The sequence below is a fragment of the Neltuma alba genome, unplaced genomic scaffold (genome assembly GCF_004799145.2).
Source record: "Neltuma alba isolate B1F8T4 unplaced genomic scaffold, ASM479914v2 tig00011858_pilon, whole genome shotgun sequence".
Classification (NCBI taxonomy): Eukaryota; Viridiplantae; Streptophyta; class Magnoliopsida; order Fabales; family Fabaceae; genus Neltuma; species Neltuma alba.
Window position 1 is genome coordinate 1 of NW_021636463.1, and position 18,430 is coordinate 18,430.

Below are 18,430 nucleotides of genomic sequence, written 5' to 3' on the forward strand. Positions count from 1 at the left end.
TCAACACTTTTGTCAACATTTCATCAAACATAAATCTGGTGTTTCATATACTTATTGTAGTTTAATTTCCCATAATCACTCTAAAGCTGACAAGGCAAATCTCCAAGATGTGCAGACTCTGACTAGGGAAAAGAATGGCTACAACCAGATTATAATTTTTTCTATTTCTTTATGAAAAAATGATTCTGACCAAAAGTCTGTATTACAGTAAAAGGAACCATGAAATATTGATCATATAAAGAAGGCGCTGGCGGAAGAAACACCGGGAGCTGTGTCAGGGATGATCTCCCCCTCCATTAAGAATTCTATTGGGTAGGGACCTGCCCAAATCATCAAGATCATATTATTCAAGCATCACAGAGAGAAATTCAATCACCCAGCCATTCAGTAAAAATGAAAAATCATTAGACTTTGTATTGCAGAGCATAACTGCATCAATTTGGACAAGTGGATTGCCAAATCCAATAACTTCTAAAGCAGGTCATGATGAAGATTAGCTAACTACTAAAGACTAATTTCTCTTATACGCATATGATGATGGATGCCCAAATAGAGTAAATGGGATGTCAGAATGATGGAAAATAGAACAAATGGCCATTCCGGAGAGTACTTGCCAACTCAGTTCACAGCCACATGGATTGCCATGAATTTGGAATGCAGATAGGGAGCAACCATAGGCAGGCAAACTACATGGGCAGAAGAGGTCAAAATCATGATGCAAGAAGAAAGTCATAAAAAAATAACTTTCAAACGAGAGAGCTAATAAGTTGAAGGTTTATCCTTTTGTTTAATACAGTTTAAACATACTACCATACCAATTAAGTTTACAGTTATGTGACGTCAACAACAGTCCACCACTTTGCTGTTGCCAAGTTCTTATTCCCCTTTTCTTATTCTTTCAGGACAAGGACACTCAACACGGTGAGTTAGCTAAGGGTGGTAAGGGGTGGATGGGATGTGTGTGGAGGTCGAGTTCCAGACACCTTTCCAATATCCCAACCGCTGGGGCACCCCAAAAAAAAAAGAGAAGAAGAAAGAAGACGGCAAAAAAAAAAAAGAAAAATGCTTAGATTTTAACCAACAAGATTTCAAACTTTAAGGCAAGAGGAGACCCGAAAGATCCGAAGTCGTATCTCACAAATAGCTGAGGTTTCCCAGAGGGAGGCCTTCTGACAGTCCACCAAAGTTATGCAGAAAATATGTAAGGGTCCTGTCCAATCTAGACATGTTCACCCAAGCAGCTATTAACATCACGTTGACATTTTGTTCAAACGAAACAGTTTCTAAGTTCAAAAACAAAATCTATCTGTTCGTAACCAAAGTAGACTTAGGGAGAGGTCAAAAAAAACACCATCAAGCAAGGATAATTATGAGCTGGGCTTTGGAAAATTTGATGTGCTTGGATAACATTGACCCAACTTCATTCAATGAGATTGATAATAAGCAATTAAATGGTGAAGAAGATTATCTTACATCTAAAGGTAACATTTGGCTTGGGATGATATAGCTTTAGCTTCTTAAGCTGAGGAGCCATCTCATCATTTATTGTCATTCACATGTAGTACAACTCAAAAGAGGGCAATGGCAGCCTTCCAACATGTTTCTGCAGATGCCGGTGAAAATTCAAGAGCTCGTAAAGAAAATGGTATTAAGCCCTTCAGCGCACACTAACCACCAAAAACTGCATTGCTCATCCGGCCAATTGGCGGTGAACAATCAAAACGGCCCTTCTATGTTTGCTTTACATCCAAGAGTTGAAATACAACTCAGCATAAATTATAGGGCAGAGGCATCATCAGCTAAGATAAGGCAACTTGTCGGGTCATCTGCACTGATGGATACCCAGACAGAAGCCTCAGATATCTTTTACCTATGTCTGCATGTAATATTACTTTTTCAATGTACCCACTTATAGGTTTCTACATTTGTGTGCATTACACTTAATCAGGGTTTTATATATTAGGTTATTGCCCCATGCTTAATAAAAAAGATTACATCTTTCTCAGGCCGCGAGATCAACACAAACTAAAACGCCTACCAATCTGTCCTCTTAAAACAACAGAGAGCACAATGCTAAGGCAACAGCAAAGAAAAACAGTGGCGATGAGCAGAAACCGTTATATAACCTGAATCGCAGATGTCAAAACAGATTGTGCATAATTACACTGTCTACAGACTGTGCAGTAATTACGCAACTCAATCACAATTAGAATATAAAAGAACCAGATACTGTAAGTTTATACGGAGCTGATTCACACTGCAGTCAGAAACTAGCAAGCATGAGATAATCACACACGATCCATTCACAACTCGCCAGATTGAGTTAACAAGTCATCAGACTTACTTCTTATGCCGTTTCCCCTTTCTCGGTCCCCATCCCTCGAGCTTGGCAACAGGACACCCGCACTTTGTTCGAAACAACAAGACGGCACGCCCACCAGGGGAGCCATATTCCTGAGTTCGGAACTCAGACACTCGTAATCGGGATTGTTCTCACTCCCACCCTTCCAAGGCAGTTTATCAATCTCATCAGACCCAGTCTTGAGAGACTCTTCCGTTTGCAACTGCAAATCAAATTCCATTGCTTTCTTGAGTCCTTTGCATCGGGGCTTGCCACACTTACGGGATCGAGTACCACAGCAGAAAAGAACTAATAAAATCGAAATGACAAAGAAGATGATGAACCCTAGAATCTGAGGGGTCGGGAATTGGTAGAGCTGTGGTGTGAAATGAGAGAGGAGGGAAAGGGAGTTGAAGATATAAGAGAAATAAGAAGAAAGAAGGAAAGCACCGGAGAAGAGGACAAGAATGAGAATGAGGAGGTCAAGAGTGGCGGAAGAAGAGTGCTTGCAGGAAAGGGAATGAGAATTGCAGTTTGAAATGTGGGCATGGTTTGAGGATTTAGGCTTGGAATTGGAAGAAAAGGGCATGGCAGCGTCGGTGTTGGGGTGGAGATCACGGTCCCGGTGGTGGCAAACAGAAGGGGGTGCATGTTAGAGAATCAAAATGTGATTTTTCTCCCGAGAAAAATAAAATGTGCTGATGCCTTTGTTATTTAACAGAAGTCTGGCATTAGAAGGAACCAAGGGGTGTAGAAAGCTGAGAGATTGAGCAGGGTTTTCTTCTTGGGGAGCCACCACTATCATAACCAAATGCTTCACATGCACCACTCACTCTCTTTTGCTGCCAATTTTTTTTTTTTTTCCATCCTTTCTTGTCGCCGCCACCTCATATCGATGTTAGCTGAATAAGTAATTACTAGTAGTATTTTTTTTAATATAATAATTAGATAACTAATTTAAAAATATTAATAAAATTAATTAATTTTATTATTTATAATAAATGAGTATTGTTTTTTCATCAAACACATTAAAATGAAAACCATTTAATATGTGTAATCAATAATCATCATGGGAATTATTTTAAAAATAAATAAATATAATATAGATAAAGTGAATTAAATTTTATAATTAAGATCAAATTGAATTTTCAATTAGCTCTTAGCGGATGTAGTTTTTTATTATAATAATTATGACTATAATTAAATACGAATTAATGCAGTGGTAAATGTAATTTGGAATTGGAATGCAGCTATAATTAATGAAACGAGCATAGTTCGGATGAAACACATGCATTAGTTACTAATGTTAAAACAGGGAACTTCCGGTAAAAAAAAACAGGGAACTCAGATGTGTTATCGGGATATATTTGAATTGAATGAAAGGCATCACCTCCTCAAATACAGACAAAAAAGTTGAAGAATTTACGCGAATATAGGGATATATATATATATATATATGTATGAATGAAGCATCACTATATTAGGAGAAAAGATAGCATTAAATGACGTACCAGTATATTAGTGTTTGGGAAGTGGGTAGTGGCTAGGGAGAGGCAAATGGTATTAGGGTTTTGCCGGGATATCACAGTGATGTGATGATGAGCTGTTAGCAATCAATTTCAACGCTGCGAATAAAATTGACCTGAAACAGCTTTGGCGTCCACGAGTCCCACTCCCGCCTCATCCCCGAAACCCGAAAATGTGGATTTGGAGAAATGTACGAAAGGGTAAGGACGACATGAGAGTGTCGGTGAGAAGAATAGCGGAATCTTGAAGAAAACGCTCTACAAAACTCCAACTTTCGGACGTTTCGCGTCTTGCTGCAGAAATGGCGCTGAGAAGTGAACAACAAATATAAATCAATGATCCTCGCAAACAAACAATACAAGTTCATGCCACTACGTTTACTATTTTGAGTTCAATCATGTGTAATTATATATAAATAGTAACGCATTTCATTCAAACGTGAACATCAAGTTATGGAATTTTTTTTAGCAGAATTTTCTTTAACTTTTATACAATTTTTCAACGTACAATATTCCATTTTTATTAATTTTATTATCGCCGGTTCCACAACCTTGAATCAATGCATTGATTGATTTAATCATCGCTCTGGTTTTTAAAAACATTGGATAAGACAACATCAAAGAAGGATAATATATATATATATATCTCTTTAAACACACTAATAGAGAGAAGATTCAAGATTGAACTTGTCATCTTGGGCTTCATCCTTCTAGTCCTAATATCTAGTTTCCCAGCAACAACCAACATTCTATATGCAGACACGGAAGGTCATCATCACTCACTCATCACAATACCACACGCACCTAACATATCCATAGTATCCTAACCTGCTTATTGTAGAGCTCTGAAAGTGATAATTACAGCTACAAGGAGAACCAGATTACATATCTTGATTTACACAGTGCAGACTTTAAGAAAACTGACGGTCAGGAAGGACCACAGGAGCTACAATAGTCCACACATATAATGCAGCAGTGGCCCACTCAGTGCAAATCCGAACCCAAACGGACGTCCACCCAACATCAACCAATCCTGAGCTGTCAGATGAGCTTGTCCATCCAGAAAGAAGCATAGCTGAGTACATGCTGGCCAGGGCAAATATCAGGTGGAAGAACGAATAGGAATAACTGACTGGCTCTGCATCTTTTTCCTCTTTCTTTCCCTTTCCTTCTTCCATTTCTTCTGCTTCAAGTAAGGGCTTCTTCCCACCTGAAGACCGTATAATTGCTAGTCATGAGAGGAAACGGCAGTGACACAAGACAAGCAAGAATGTCCGCTCTCAACCTCGACTAAGGCTAAACTTATACCTAGATATTTAATTGAAGTTTAGCTGTAATACAGGCCATAGGGTTCTTTGTTGAACAGTCATATATTATATTTAGATTTTAGATGCATTTTGCAACATAAATAAATATATAATAGAAATCCCCTGGGATTTCAATCGTATTGCTGTTACCTGATTTAGGTGAAGATGGTGGTGACAAGAATGATGTTGAAGATCCAGCACGCAAAGCAGAATATAGCACTGACAACACTGTAGTAAGCAATCCAAGAACAAGGGTACTAACGGTGACGGCTTTGGAATTGCCAAGACCATTGCATGCGTAGTCGTGAGGTTCACTAGAAAGGCCCGTGTAGCACACATAAGCACAGTAAAGGGAAATCACAGATGCCGGCAACAAGCTTCCATTCACCTGTTAGGAAAAACAAAAGAAGTATTCCTGAGGTAACATGGAAGTACTGAATCTTCCTTCTAAGCCTCTCAATTACAGTTCCCATTACGGCATACAAGATTCAGGACAAAAAGGGCATTCTCCAAGTTCAAGCTCATTAATTCTTGTGTCAATTTTTCTTCAACGAAAAAGATGAAATCTCAGAATATGACGTAACAAGATATGACTAAGTAAGAAACTCCAGCTCATGCACAGCCCTGCAAAACTTCATAAACAGAAGAGACTCCAACATTCATATCGATTTTATTCATAGAACCCTCTGAATGCAATTGTTCACAGTTCAAGCAAGATATTTAGCACTGCCAATTGTATACACAAGACAAAAAGGAGATGATAAGACTCGGTGAATTAGATGATCAACAACAGTTAAAGCAGACAATTTGATTTTAGGACTATATTAAGCATACAGAAGTGAATATATTACTGAAACTAGCACCTTTAATTACTCTTTCAGATGTCTCCATCACCTCACAATCCACATTCCAGAGAAGCATGGAATACATTTGAGATTCAATAAATAAAAGCATTGATATGCTTTACCTGAGGATGTAGAGAAATAATTCCAATTGCGAGTGCAATAATCATGGTCATGACAAGGAAGAAGATATTTAGGCCACAGTCATGTCCAGAAGGGTCGAACCAAATAAAAAGAATTCCTGACAAGGTAAAAGCTGCTAGGTAGCATCCAATTGATATAACAAGCAAAGCAACATACCTAAATATGCAAATTTATCAGGATCTCAATTACAAACAGAAACTCATAGTGAAAATCCAAATCATATAAAAATATCCAGCATACCACTTCTGTTCATCTTTCTCGACCCATGCATCATTCCAAGAATGGACAAAGTCAAGTAAAATTACAACTTGAACCAACAAAAACAACCCTGCTCCAAATTTTGATATCCATCCTGCACATCTCATAAATAAGGCAATGTCGATTATCGAATCAGGCTTCAGCTTCCACAGGATGCCAAAAAAGAGAAAAGGGGAGGGGGGACAAAGAACAATTTTCATTCAGAAACTGGACCTACCTTGCATCATTTATCTATTTAATTATTAGATCCAAGGGATTTTCTACTCCAAGGTCCACAATTTAAGGGCCGATACAAATGCAAAAATATACAACTGAACCAAGTAGCTATAAATTTTACTTTACCATAGCCTTTGATAAGGTTGATTTTTTCTTTCCATGAGGGACCAATGAAGAACAATTGCGGAAACACAATATTCCCTCCAATCATTAGAGAAAATATGGTACCCAAATATCTGTGGCTATGGTTCAATTTTACGCTGTACTGACGGATACACAGGCCTTTTGAAAATGTTGAAATTCCCTCCCTTTTTTTTGGGGGGGGGGGGGGGGATGAAGAATCTCAACCTATAGACCAATATGAACCTATCGTTTTCTGTCAAAGATTAAGTAATATGGAAACCACAAAAGCAATGAGTAGGTAGGATTATTTTCAGAATATTAATGAAGAATCCACCATAGCTTTTAACATGCACCTGATATGTTTATGTTGCTCTATTATCTGATATACTACCTTCAGACGAGATTTAGTTCTCTGCTGTATATATAATGTAAAAATATTCAAAAACAATAAAAGAGTAAGATGAAGAGCAAAGAACCGACCATAGACTACGAATACGACATCTGGAAGGAAGAACATAAGGACCACAAGCAAAACCCAGATCACTATCTTTGCAATCCATCCACCATGGTGCCATGAATCACGTCTATCATTCCGGTCCTTCACACCAATCATTATTAGGGCAAGAATAGAGAAAAACAAGAAATTTCCCAAGCTCACACGAAGAACTGCTTGAACTTGAAGAAATTCCTCTGACCGGGTACCGGAGGTGTTTATCCCTATTAGAGAGAATTCAGATAATTTAATTAAAAAAAAAACAGAATATCATATTATATATTCAGCAGTAGCTACAATAAAATTGTTTGATACAGAAGCATTCCCTTAACTAGTCGTGAATCCGGAAAGCCGTTCATGTAGTAGAATTAAGATCATCCAGTGAAGAAATAACAGTTTGCACTGCACCCTCATCAAACTCCACCAATTATGCAGCAATTTAACACCAACAAGCCAAGCATATTATTCTTCCCCAAACCCGAACGGGAAAACATTCTAAAAGTCAAAAGGTAGGGGGGGTGAACTTACATGAAATGTTCCCCAGAAGGGGTTTTGCTACTTCTCTGAGAATCCAAGAAACGATGAGAGAAGCGCCAAAAAGACCACAATAAGCAATTCTAGCCGACCTTTGTGTGATTCCAGATGCCACAGAAGTGCAGAGACCGCATGTTAAACTTGCGCAGCAACTCGCGCAGCAAGATAACAAACACGACATGGCTTAGTATCTCCCTTCCAGAATTGAAGCTTCAGAGAACTATAATCCGTCGAAGGGGTTCGTGGTGGAAGGATTGTTAGACTGGAAAGTTAGCTGCATCATTTCCAATCATACCCAAAAAGATAAATTTATTTATTTTTTTTTAGCTTTTTCTTTTATAAGAACTAATTAACTAATTTGAGAAAATTAAAAAAAACTAAATCAGTTATTTGTAATAAATAGATATTTTTTTTTAAAATATTCTTACTAATCAAGTATATTATCTAGAACTATTATTGTTAGAAAGACTATTTTGGAAAAAAAATGCATAAACATGAGAGACAAAATAGATTGGGTCTTATATTTAGAACCAAATAAAAATCAAACAATGTCTTATATTAAGGATCAGAGCTAGTTTTATTTAGTTTAACTATTTATTTAGTCTTTAGAATTAAAAAAAAAGTATTTGGCTTTTTATCAGCAAATTTTAAGGGATAACTATGTTTTGATCTTTTGTCCCCAAAAAAAAAATATACTAGTTTCGATTCTAATTATGAGAACTAGTTAATTAATTTGAAGGAATTAAGAAAATAAATTAAGTTAGTTATTTATAATAAATAGGTATTGTCTTTCCTAAAATATCCTTGCTAATTAAGTTTATTGACTAAAACTACTATTATTAGAAGGACTATCTTGAGAAAAAATACATAAATATGAGAAAACAAAGTGGATTGAAGTCTTATAATTAAGATCAAAATAACAATCAAACGAGATCTTATATTAAAGACCGGAGGTAGTATATATTTACGCTCCATAATCCACTTCCTTTTTCTGCATTAACGGGATTCAGGATTCTTCATTTCTTCTGCATCAATTCCATTTCCTATCAACAATTGTGCCCTGGGACAATCAGACGCTTCAATTATTCATTTTATTTCATGTCATTGAACTTAGTTCCTGTACTGTTCATCACATCATTCTTCATTTCTTGAGTCCATCTTATAACGCCATAGATTCTTTTAAAAGCAACTCGATGCCTGTTATTTGAGCCAAAAACCACGAATGCTGCTGGCTTCTCCATTAGGAGGTGGATATTTCAACTTTTTCCCTTCTACATAATTGTATATGTTACTACTTCCGATTTTAAATATAAGACTTAATTAACTAATTTGAGTAAATTAAGAAAAGAAATTAAGTTAGTTATTTGTAATAAATATGTGTTGTCTTTCTTAAAATATCCTTACTAATCAAATGTATTGGCCAGAATCACCATTATTAGAAAAACTGTCTTGGAAAAAAAAATATATAAATATGAGAGATAAAGTGGATTGGGGTTTTATACTTAGAAATAAAATAAAAATCAAATAAGATCTTATATTAAGAATCGAAGGTAGTATATCAAACATTATTCTTTATTCTTTATTTCTCATTCTTTTTCCTTTTCATTCTCTTGTAAAATCTGTCTGTTGTGCGAACCCTAAACTTGATGGGTCAATTGAGTAAATGAAGGCATTTCTTCCATTGATAAAAGAGCCATTACTTCTTACCAAAGTTTAAAAAAAAAAAAAAAAAAGCAGCATTACTTTTCCGTGCATCAGTGATTTCAACCAAAGAATCACAATTTCCAGGTCCCACTGCGCGACTATACTTCCGTTACAATTTTTTTTTTGGGACACATACTTCCCTTACAATTAAATTTGCGGAGTTAAGCCTACTTTTGTGATAAAATAAACTACTCTTTCCATTTGACAAGGTAGGCATAAAATCTTGGGAGTAATTAAAACTAGGAAGAATTACAGTGATGTTTCAAAACAAAGAGAACAATTAAAAAAATAAGTTTTAAAAGTTGTCATTAGGACTTATCATTGAGGTTATTATTGAAATTTTTTTGTAATTATTTTTTTTCTGTGAAACTTGATTGTAATTTCCTCTTGAAACTAATTTCAGTACTCATATGCTCATCATTATGATGAGAGAGAGATATATATATATATCATTCAAATACAATTTCAAATTTCAACCATTAATTTTTAACATATGCACAAATCTAAATTCATTTCTCTCTCCTGTATTGCTTAATATTATTTAAAATAGAATAATTAAAAAATGTAAACATTATATTTTAACTTTGTAGCAAGTACAATCTTTTTTTCTACACACAAGTTCAAATCCCGTGGAAAGAGATGCCACGTTTAGTGTCCGTTTACTATAAATTAGCATGACAAAGCCCAACTAACTTCAAAACGGAGCCTAACTTCATCTTAAACCAAAGAGGTCTACAATTATACCAAATCAATTGATTTCGTTTGGTTTAGCTTTTTGCTCAAAATCGAACCAAACCAAATCTTTGAACAATTATTCCCAAGTAAAATTAATAACGTATTATTACAGGAAGATCAAACAAAAATATTAACATCACATTGCATAGTGCTGATACATAATGCAGATCCCTTTATTCGAGAGGAGGGATCAACCCCTATTCGCATGGGGCTCTCCAGAATTTATCTGAGATCTTGCAGAATTCAGGGTATCTTCAGCAGATTTCTTTGGGGTTGGCCCCTGCTTTGTTTGACCTCCCTGGATGAGACAATAATTATTCAAGGTCGAATTTATACGGAGGCAACATAAGTTAAAGAAATAGTTCTCAGACAACATGAGTATGCAGCTCTCTGACTGCAGACTCGTTAAGACAAGTTTGACTTGTGCTTGTAAGATTTGCCGGAACCTAAATCATGACAAAGAAGGGAAGTTTCCTTCTTCAGAGTCACCATATCTTGATTGTTAAGTGCATTTTTTATGTGTCAAACTATGAATAGTGTTAAAACTCAGTTTTATTGATGATGGCACACTATGAATAGTGTTAAAACTTGATTTTATTGATGATGCCATGGTGCACTTGTACTGATACACCAAGCAGATAGAAAACTTCTGACCCATCGGGTTAGGATTTGGAAAAGCAGAAGTATACTGTGCAGAAATTTCAGTTTTACTCAAGTTAGCTTCTGCTATTTCAAGAGTTTGCTGAACTTCTTGTGGATTAGTATTACCACCCTTCTCTGCATCATTTACTAAAACAGTGATCTCATGAAAATGCTTCACCTAAAATCCTAAACCCGCCAAAACATCCTCTTTCTCAGCCCAAAAAAGAAAGAAAAATATATAGGATTTAGCTACTACGGAAGAAAAGACAAGCAAGTTGGCATGCTAGAAAAGAAATCTCTTACTGCTGCCTTCTGGCTAGTCAACCTCCGCACTGATGGAGCGCGTGCCACTGAGGAAGCAGCAGCAGCTGCAGCCACACGTATTCTGCAAAATGATAATCGTAGAACATCCAAATTGAGATTTGTAACACTTTGATTTATTTATGAAACTTCATCATTTAAATTTTTCTTTGAATCCGTTACCTCTTGTGGACATCAACATATTCGTCTGTCTCATCTACAATCTCCTCCTGCATTATTGATGAAATATAATAAGTCTTGAAGATAAAAACATGAGCCCCAGCACTGAATGAAAGAAAAGTGTTGAGGACTGTAATTTTACTTGCAGAAGTTCTTCAAATACATCTTCTAGAGTGATGATACCAATCACTTCACCATCTTCAATATCCTCCAGACCACTTGTTGGAGCATCACCACGTTGCAAAGCAGTTTGCTTATTGAAGTTGGCAGGCCTTGAAGGCTTGTCAATATCAACAGCAACACTTCCTGAATTCTCATCCTGCTTCTGTAACAATGGAGTAGTCAACTGCATATTCTCACCATTAATCTTGGACTCTTTATGTTTCTCTTGATCAATTGTTGGTGGAATAATCTTGCCTTTTCCCTTGGCCTTGACAACAGCAGCCATATGACTGCTGCCTTTTTGGAACTCATTTAGTATATCATAAAGAGGCATATCTGATGGAACCCTGTAGAAATATGCCATCACCCAACCTCAATATTTTTCATAATAATTTTTGAAAGTGAATGACAAGCGAATGTATTAATAAAGACAAGAACACCTTGGAATTCTCCGGATAGAAACAGCACTGACAGGGGTCTCCGTTTCTGGACGCACTGTGAGTAGACTCTTGACCTATTTAGAAATGTAAGAAGGTGAGCAAGAGAAATTCCAAAACAAATAAAAAACATACAAAGTCAAAATCCTCCAGAGGCACCCACTAGAAGAAGCCCGATAATATTCTTAGGATTTCCAGAATAGACAGGAACTCGGCTATGACCACGAGCAAGAATTTTTCCCATCGCTTCCCTGATTTGAGAAATAGCACCATTCATTTAAGGAACCAAAGCAAAAGAACATGAGCATACAGGAAAACTGAAGTCAAGCCAGGGAAAAATAGCTTAGACGGCATTTGATCCAGTGAATAATGTTTCATCAGAAGTCAAAATAATACAAAGATTGACTTCGTCTTCTTAAAGAAAGAAGCCATTGTCGAAATAGATTTTGCTTACATTTCTGAACCCACTATAGATTACAAACCACTGTTTATAATAGTATAAACATTCGGGCAGCACGTAATGATTCAGTTTTTTGCTAATTGGTTTATACTGGCCACTGGTCATTAACTCATTATTTATGTGAATCAACCCCAAAAAAAAAAAAGAAGAACTTTCAGAACATGTTCTCTTCAACATCATTTTTCTAATTGTATTGGCCTCTTGAGCGATACCTAATCAGTTCAAGGTATTTTAGTTTGAGGCACTGTTACTTTCAACCGAAAATTTTTCCCAGGAAGTTTTTATTTCAAAGGGAAAAAAGTCTTGCAATAATTGAGCTAGGAAAAATTCCTCACTAATATAATTTTATTTCAAAATTTCAAGATGGTATCAATCAAGAAAACTTACCAGTCCAACTTTGAATTTACATCCAAAGAAAAGGTTGATTCAATAGGAGTCATGGCCTCCTCAGCAGTCTGTTAAAGATGAAATAAAAGATAAAAAGAAAACGGTAGCTTTTAAAGCAGACTGCGAAATGGATGCATAAAACATGATCTGTATGAGGGAATAGCATGTGGCATGACTCTCATGATTAAGCAAATAACAGAAAACTCTGAGAGAATGACAGCATATTATTTTGTGGAACACAAAACACCTGGACCTAAGAGAATCAATTTGACTCTGACATGCCTGATAAAGAGAAAAGGAGGGGTCAAGAAATTACAATAGAACATCATTTACCAAGTTCAGAGAATACCCTTACATGTTTCCTATGTACAATGAAAACTGGAAGTAAAAAAATGTACGAAATTTCAAGGCTCTGATGTACCGACTGGCATACCATGCACATTGTATTGCATTGAGATGTTACACAAAATAAAGTTTAAAAAAAGAAGAAGAAGAAGAGCAGGCAATATAAATTGAAATCCGCACCTTCTCAGTCAAATCAAGAGCTCCACTGATAATTGTAGTCTCATCATGGGTAAGTTCACCCCCCTTCCCAGCCTAAAAAAGTAATTTAATATATATAGATATAGATACATAGTTAAAGTGCTATTTATTAAAAAACCAAGACTTAAACAGAGATAACTGGGTAGCTTCAGCAAACTTGAAATAACTGGCTCTACCATCGAGGTACTACGACTTGATTGACAGAGGTAGCATTCCTTACCTCCTGGCTGTGGATGGAGACAAGAGCTTTTAACTGAGCACGCCTAAATAAAGCCTCATTATGTCCCAATACCCAATCCAGAACCTGGAAAGAATGTCCAAGAGGAATAATTGCATAGCCTTGTTACAAATAAAATTCAATGCTCCATGACAGAAAAGAAGAGGAGCTCTACCATGGGGTTGAAAAAAATACTCCTTCCAGCCCTCAATATAAGAGGTAAATAACTAATTTGTGAATATTAAAAAAATTAGTTAAGTTAAATATCCGTAATTAATGTGTGTTGATTTTTCTAAAAGACTCTTTCTAACCATATGTATTGTAGCTATCCCTTAATAAAACTCTCTTACTATGCACAATCAATAGAGATACTTTGGGGAAGAAATTATAAATTTGAAAGACAAAGTGAATTGGAGTCTTATATTTATGACCAAAGTATACCCTTTATCTAGCTCTTATATTTAAGCCCGGAGATAGTATAACTGTAAGGAGGCTCCTCTATATACAGAGCAAGCATCATTAAGGCAGGAGCAAACTTCAGCCAGTAAAATCAATTGCCAATGCCATTTAACATATTTATGACAGCATCATAACTAAAGCAATTGGTAAGCCGGCCTAACATTAGCATTGGGAAGAATAATCTGTTTCAGGAGAGACAAAATGATAGTGACCTAAATTTTAGCCAAAAATGGCACCTGTAATATTCTCGATTTGTTTAGACGCTAATTAGTTTGATACAAGAGTTATAATAAAACAACCTATAAAAGACCTCAATCTGTGTGTGTGTGAGTGTAATACATCTAGTAACATGTTTGGGTACTTATGCTTCATGCTTTCATGAAGACATCCCACTAAATTCTACCATTTTCACTTTACAATTACAATAATCTGGTTACATACAAAAGAAAGGAAAGAGATACATATTCTTTTTACATGATTAGACTACATTAAAAGTTCATATACAAGGGAGACGTGAAAATTAGCCACTGTAAGTCACCTTTCCAATGGGATATGCTATTGGATAACAGACTATCATTAAAATCCGCACGAGCCATACAAAGTTGGCACCAACAGCAAGACCATACCTAGTACAAATTGCTTGTGGAATAACCTGAAATTGTAGAGGGAGAAGGAACAGAATAAGATCATGACATTCACTGGGCAAAGAAAGCAAAAGGTAAACCATTGAACAGGAAAGATAGACAAATACATACCTCCCCAAAAGCTAGAACAAAAGTCACCGAGAGAATGATAGCTACATACTGATTGAATAGTTTATCAAGGTATATTGGAAGGGCCTGCAGATGGGAAGATTCAAAGCCAAACGCTGTATAGAAGTTAGGCAGTATTTATGGATCAGTATGAAGATTACTCACAGTCGATATCAAGCAAAAACGCACATATTAAACAAACATAAAAACAAATATGATGTGTTCGTGACCATTCTCAACATTATAGTGACAGTCCAATGGGATATACTAAAGCATTCCTTTTTAAAATGAATTACTCGTATATTATACACCGCAAAAAAGTTACCTTACTAGAAGTGCTTTATAAAAATACTTAACAATATCTTGATGATGCTTTGGTGCAGAAACATAGTAAGACTGATACCAATATTCGGACTTCTAACCTCAAAAACAAACTACGCGACCTTAACCGTGAAAGGTCACCCCGGAAAAAAAAAAAAAAACACGAGTATGACCACACTGACAAAGTAAATTATATGAATGAGCATAGCAACTGAATGACCTCCATTGAAGCAGCATTACAGAGAAGCAGAGTTACTAGCAGCTGGTGTTGCTTTTGAACCACAGGAAGTATTGCCGCTGAATACACCCCCAAAAACAGATCGTTAGCCGTCTTCTTAAACAAGAAAATTAGAACGAAAAACAAAGTGAACTTTCCAAATTCGGTTATACTTAAAGTTCAAAGAAACTTTGAGTGCTCACCTTTTCAGTTAAAGAAAAAGCGTAGTCGAATCTCAAAGCAAAATGCGAATATTAAAAAGGGGAATAAACGAACCAGCTTGCTTTTTCTCGGTTGGAGTACCGCTGCGCTGAAGAATCTCGAGGTCGACGAGGCCGAGAGACATGAGCCCAAGGGTTAAACCGGACATGATTCCAGCAAAGAGGACGAGGAAACAGGAGATCCCGGCATAGATAAACCACCAGAGTGACCCAAAGGGAATGCCACCACCGATGACCTCCTCTTCTAGGCCAGGGTTGCGAGTAAGCATCCGACCCACCATCACCGCATTCAGCAGATGCATCGTGATCGTGGCTGGATTCCCAGAGATTCTTCTTCTTCTTCTTGTTCGTTTCCCGATTCTCGTCTGGAAGCGAAGTATGGAGTTTTGTTGGCGTTTGACTGCACACTGCTTAAGCAAGTGAAGACGCTGAACACGTGTCAGAATCCTAACGAGATGATTTGTCGCGTGCGTGGAGCCCGCTGTTACGTGTCGTGTATTGACGGTCTATAGGGTCCACGTCATTTCGTAATGCGTCCAGATTGGTCCAACTGGGTGAACATGGAGGACGTGAAATCCTGAACGACCATGAGCAATCCGCCAAGTTGACTAATTTATGCATTTGTATTTGCACATTTATACGGCAAAGTACATGATAAAGCCCAATGGGTCTTTTTAGCGGACCTGGGTCCTGGCCCATTACTTTTCTAATTCCTTTCAGGTAAGAAGAGAGCGCATGCATTGGTTTGCATTTGAATTTGATCCAAAATAAACGGTCACTTCATTCAATAGCCCAATTGAGTATATTCTTTTCTTTTTTTTTGCCAACAGCCCAATTGAGTATATTCAGTCAACACTGGCACCAACAAAGATGCATCAAGCAAATGAATATTGGAGAACTGACTCGAGTTGCTTTGGGTAGACACTTTCAATGCATTTGATGTGAGAAATTTTAAGAGATGTTTTCTCCTCCAGCAACCGTTCTATCCTGTAGAACTTTATTACAATAGGTCTGGTTATTTTATTGGTTGGGATTCTTTTCAACTATTACAATATGTCCTTGATATAAGAGCTACTTTACTAATTTGAATACACTAAGAAAATTAGTCAAGTTAGATATTAATAATAAATAAGTATTGTCTTCTATAAAATACCCTACTAATCATGTATATTAGTTAAAATTACTATTGATGAAACTTTTAACATGTGCAACTACTATAAGGATAATCTTTAAAAAAAATAGATAAATATGAGAAACAAAGTAGATTGAGTCTTATATTTATAACCAAATTAAATGTCAAACTAGATTTTATAGTAAGAATCAGATGTAATATTTTGGAAAGAGTCAATTTTAAGATCTAATTAAGAAATTGAATTTAATTCTAAATATAAAACTTCAGTTCACCTTATCTTTCACATTTATTTTTTTTTTAAATACCCTCATTGATTGTAAGGGGTCTCCTCAAGAGATGGTTCTAATACATATAACTGAAGAGGATAATTTAGACAAACCAACACACATTTGTTAAGAAAAACTAACTAAATTAATTTTCTTAATATTCATAAATAATATGGATAGAAAATAATACTCTTTCTCTCCTCAATATAAGACCTACTTTGTAATCCAACTTCCACTGCAGAATGGGCGGAGGGAGTATTAAGGACAATCACGTTATTAACCACGTTGTGACATTTACATGTGTTTTTGACATGGTTTGATTATTGCTCTGGCAGTGAGCTGATGAAGTCCCATTCCTTCATTATCTCTTTCACATAAGCTTGGAGAGCGTAGCTGTGTTTTTTATTTGCTATATATCATTGTTGGGATGCAGATCATCTATTTTATCAAAACAGAAAATAATGATTTTTTTTCTCTTTGGCCAATCTCAGGCCAATACTCAATCAAATGGATACGTACGTAAGTGATGATGAAATTATACACACAAAACGTTACTTGAACCGCATGATGACAAATAGTTATCGATTTAGTTGACTGACAAAGATATTAACTAAATCTTTCTGCTGAATCGGATCTCGTAGAAGCTACTAAGTTGCGTTTTGTAAGAGAACAGGTTTGAAGCCTTCACTTCTGCATAATATCTCGATCTGTGATAAAGAAACAAGAACTAAACCTCAGGCAACTAATTAGCAAGAGTTGAAGAAAATGATTTGCATACGTTATTACCACGTTTTGATATTTTTAATTATTTATGTAGATGCAAATCTAACACAGTTCCCCAAATGGAGATTCGATGAATATCTCTAATATGAAGATATGTACCTGCAAAACTGCCACAAAGATCACATCGCAGGACACCCAATCTTCAAAATCTAAGTGTAAGATACACAGAGGCAATAATAGATTAAATCTAATCTCCCAGATCAAACATGACATATGTATTTTTATCTATAACCAAAGGAGCTGACGTAACAGATACAGGGTATACATAAATCCTAAACAAACTCTTCCTATACAATAAGCAAGGTCGTATAAAATAGGGCTTTCTCAAACAAGATTCCATTATTAATTTATGTGTCCAACCGCCAAAACCGTGTACATGTCTCATGGAAAATAATATATATAATGGCTAAGGTTACGCGTTTCTTAGTTGTGAATCAGTTAATGTGGTCTGAATACGGCATAATATATTACCCACTCCTCATCACAAAGACAACACATATGCGAAAATGCCGCAACAATACAAAGTGAAAGGCCAAATTCAAAACAAATCAAAGTGATGACCGATGACATAGTTTCCCAGAAGCTACGTTATTAATTTCAAGGGGAGATAGATCGAATTGAATGAGAAGAAGAAGACAAAGACAAAGACATTGATGAGAAGCTGATAAGAAATGGCTAAAAGTGGTGGGTCAGCGAATTAATAATGGGAATGGAGAGCATAATTAAAT

General features: G+C 36.1%; 3 protein-coding genes across 3 annotated transcripts; all 3 read right to left on the reverse strand.

Moving 5' to 3' along the window:
- Positions 1-270: 270 nt before the first annotated feature.
- Positions 271-3,094, reverse strand: LOC114718705 (uncharacterized protein At5g19025-like). Its single transcript, XM_028904122.1, is given in 4 exon segments — positions 271-320; positions 1,474-2,126; positions 2,345-2,444; positions 2,447-3,094. Coding segments are annotated over 3 exon segments (660 nt in total). The 5' UTR covers positions 2,931-3,094; the 3' UTR covers positions 271-320; positions 1,474-2,050.
- Positions 3,095-4,530: 1,436 nt separating this feature from the next.
- Positions 4,531-7,965, reverse strand: LOC114718706 (probable serine incorporator). The gene is made up of 6 exons (XM_028904123.1): positions 7,779-7,965; positions 7,238-7,474; positions 6,401-6,512; positions 6,142-6,316; positions 5,325-5,562; positions 4,531-5,077 (listed from the first exon to the last, which is right to left on the reverse strand). The coding sequence occupies exons 1-6, from the start codon at positions 7,963-7,965 to the stop codon at positions 4,779-4,781; spliced, it is 1,248 nt and encodes a 415-aa protein (XP_028759956.1). The 3' UTR covers positions 4,531-4,778.
- A 2,110-nt stretch (positions 7,966-10,075) lies between these two features.
- Positions 10,076-15,915, reverse strand: LOC114718707 (DUF21 domain-containing protein At4g14240). Its single transcript, XM_028904124.1, has 13 exons — positions 15,577-15,915; positions 15,304-15,380; positions 14,766-14,849; positions 14,549-14,662; positions 13,555-13,638; positions 13,317-13,388; positions 12,792-12,859; positions 12,108-12,195; positions 11,948-12,021; positions 11,488-11,854; positions 11,349-11,395; positions 11,169-11,250; positions 10,076-10,521 (listed from the first exon to the last, which is right to left on the reverse strand). Exons 1-13 carry the CDS (start codon positions 15,821-15,823, stop codon positions 10,414-10,416), a joined length of 1,512 nt encoding a protein of 503 aa, XP_028759957.1. The 5' UTR covers positions 15,824-15,915; the 3' UTR covers positions 10,076-10,413.
- Positions 15,916-18,430: the final 2,515 nt, after the last annotated feature.

Bases quoted from the DNA above. Each gene is read 5' to 3' on its own strand.
- LOC114718706 (XM_028904123.1), bottom strand. From the start codon at position 7,965: ATGTCGTGTTTGTTATCTTGCTGCGCGAGTTGCTGCGCAAGTTTAACA. The intron at 6,317-6,400 runs GTATGCTGGATA...TTGCATATTTAG, and splicing joins GAGAAAGATGAACAGAAGTG to GTATGTTGCTTTGCTTGTTA. The intron at 5,078-5,324 runs GTAACAGCAATA...TACGGTCTTCAG, and splicing joins ACCATCTTCACCTAAATCAG to GTGGGAAGAAGCCCTTACTT.
- LOC114718707 (XM_028904124.1), bottom strand. From the start codon at position 15,823: ATGCATCTGCTGAATGCGGTGATGGTGGGTCGGATGCTTACTCGCAAC. The intron at 12,196-12,791 runs GTAAGTTTTCTT...TTCTCAAATCAG, and splicing joins GTAAATTCAAAGTTGGACTG to GGAAGCGATGGGAAAAATTC. The intron at 12,022-12,107 runs GTGGGTGCCTCT...ATTTCTAAATAG, and splicing joins ATATTATCGGGCTTCTTCTA to GTCAAGAGTCTACTCACAGT.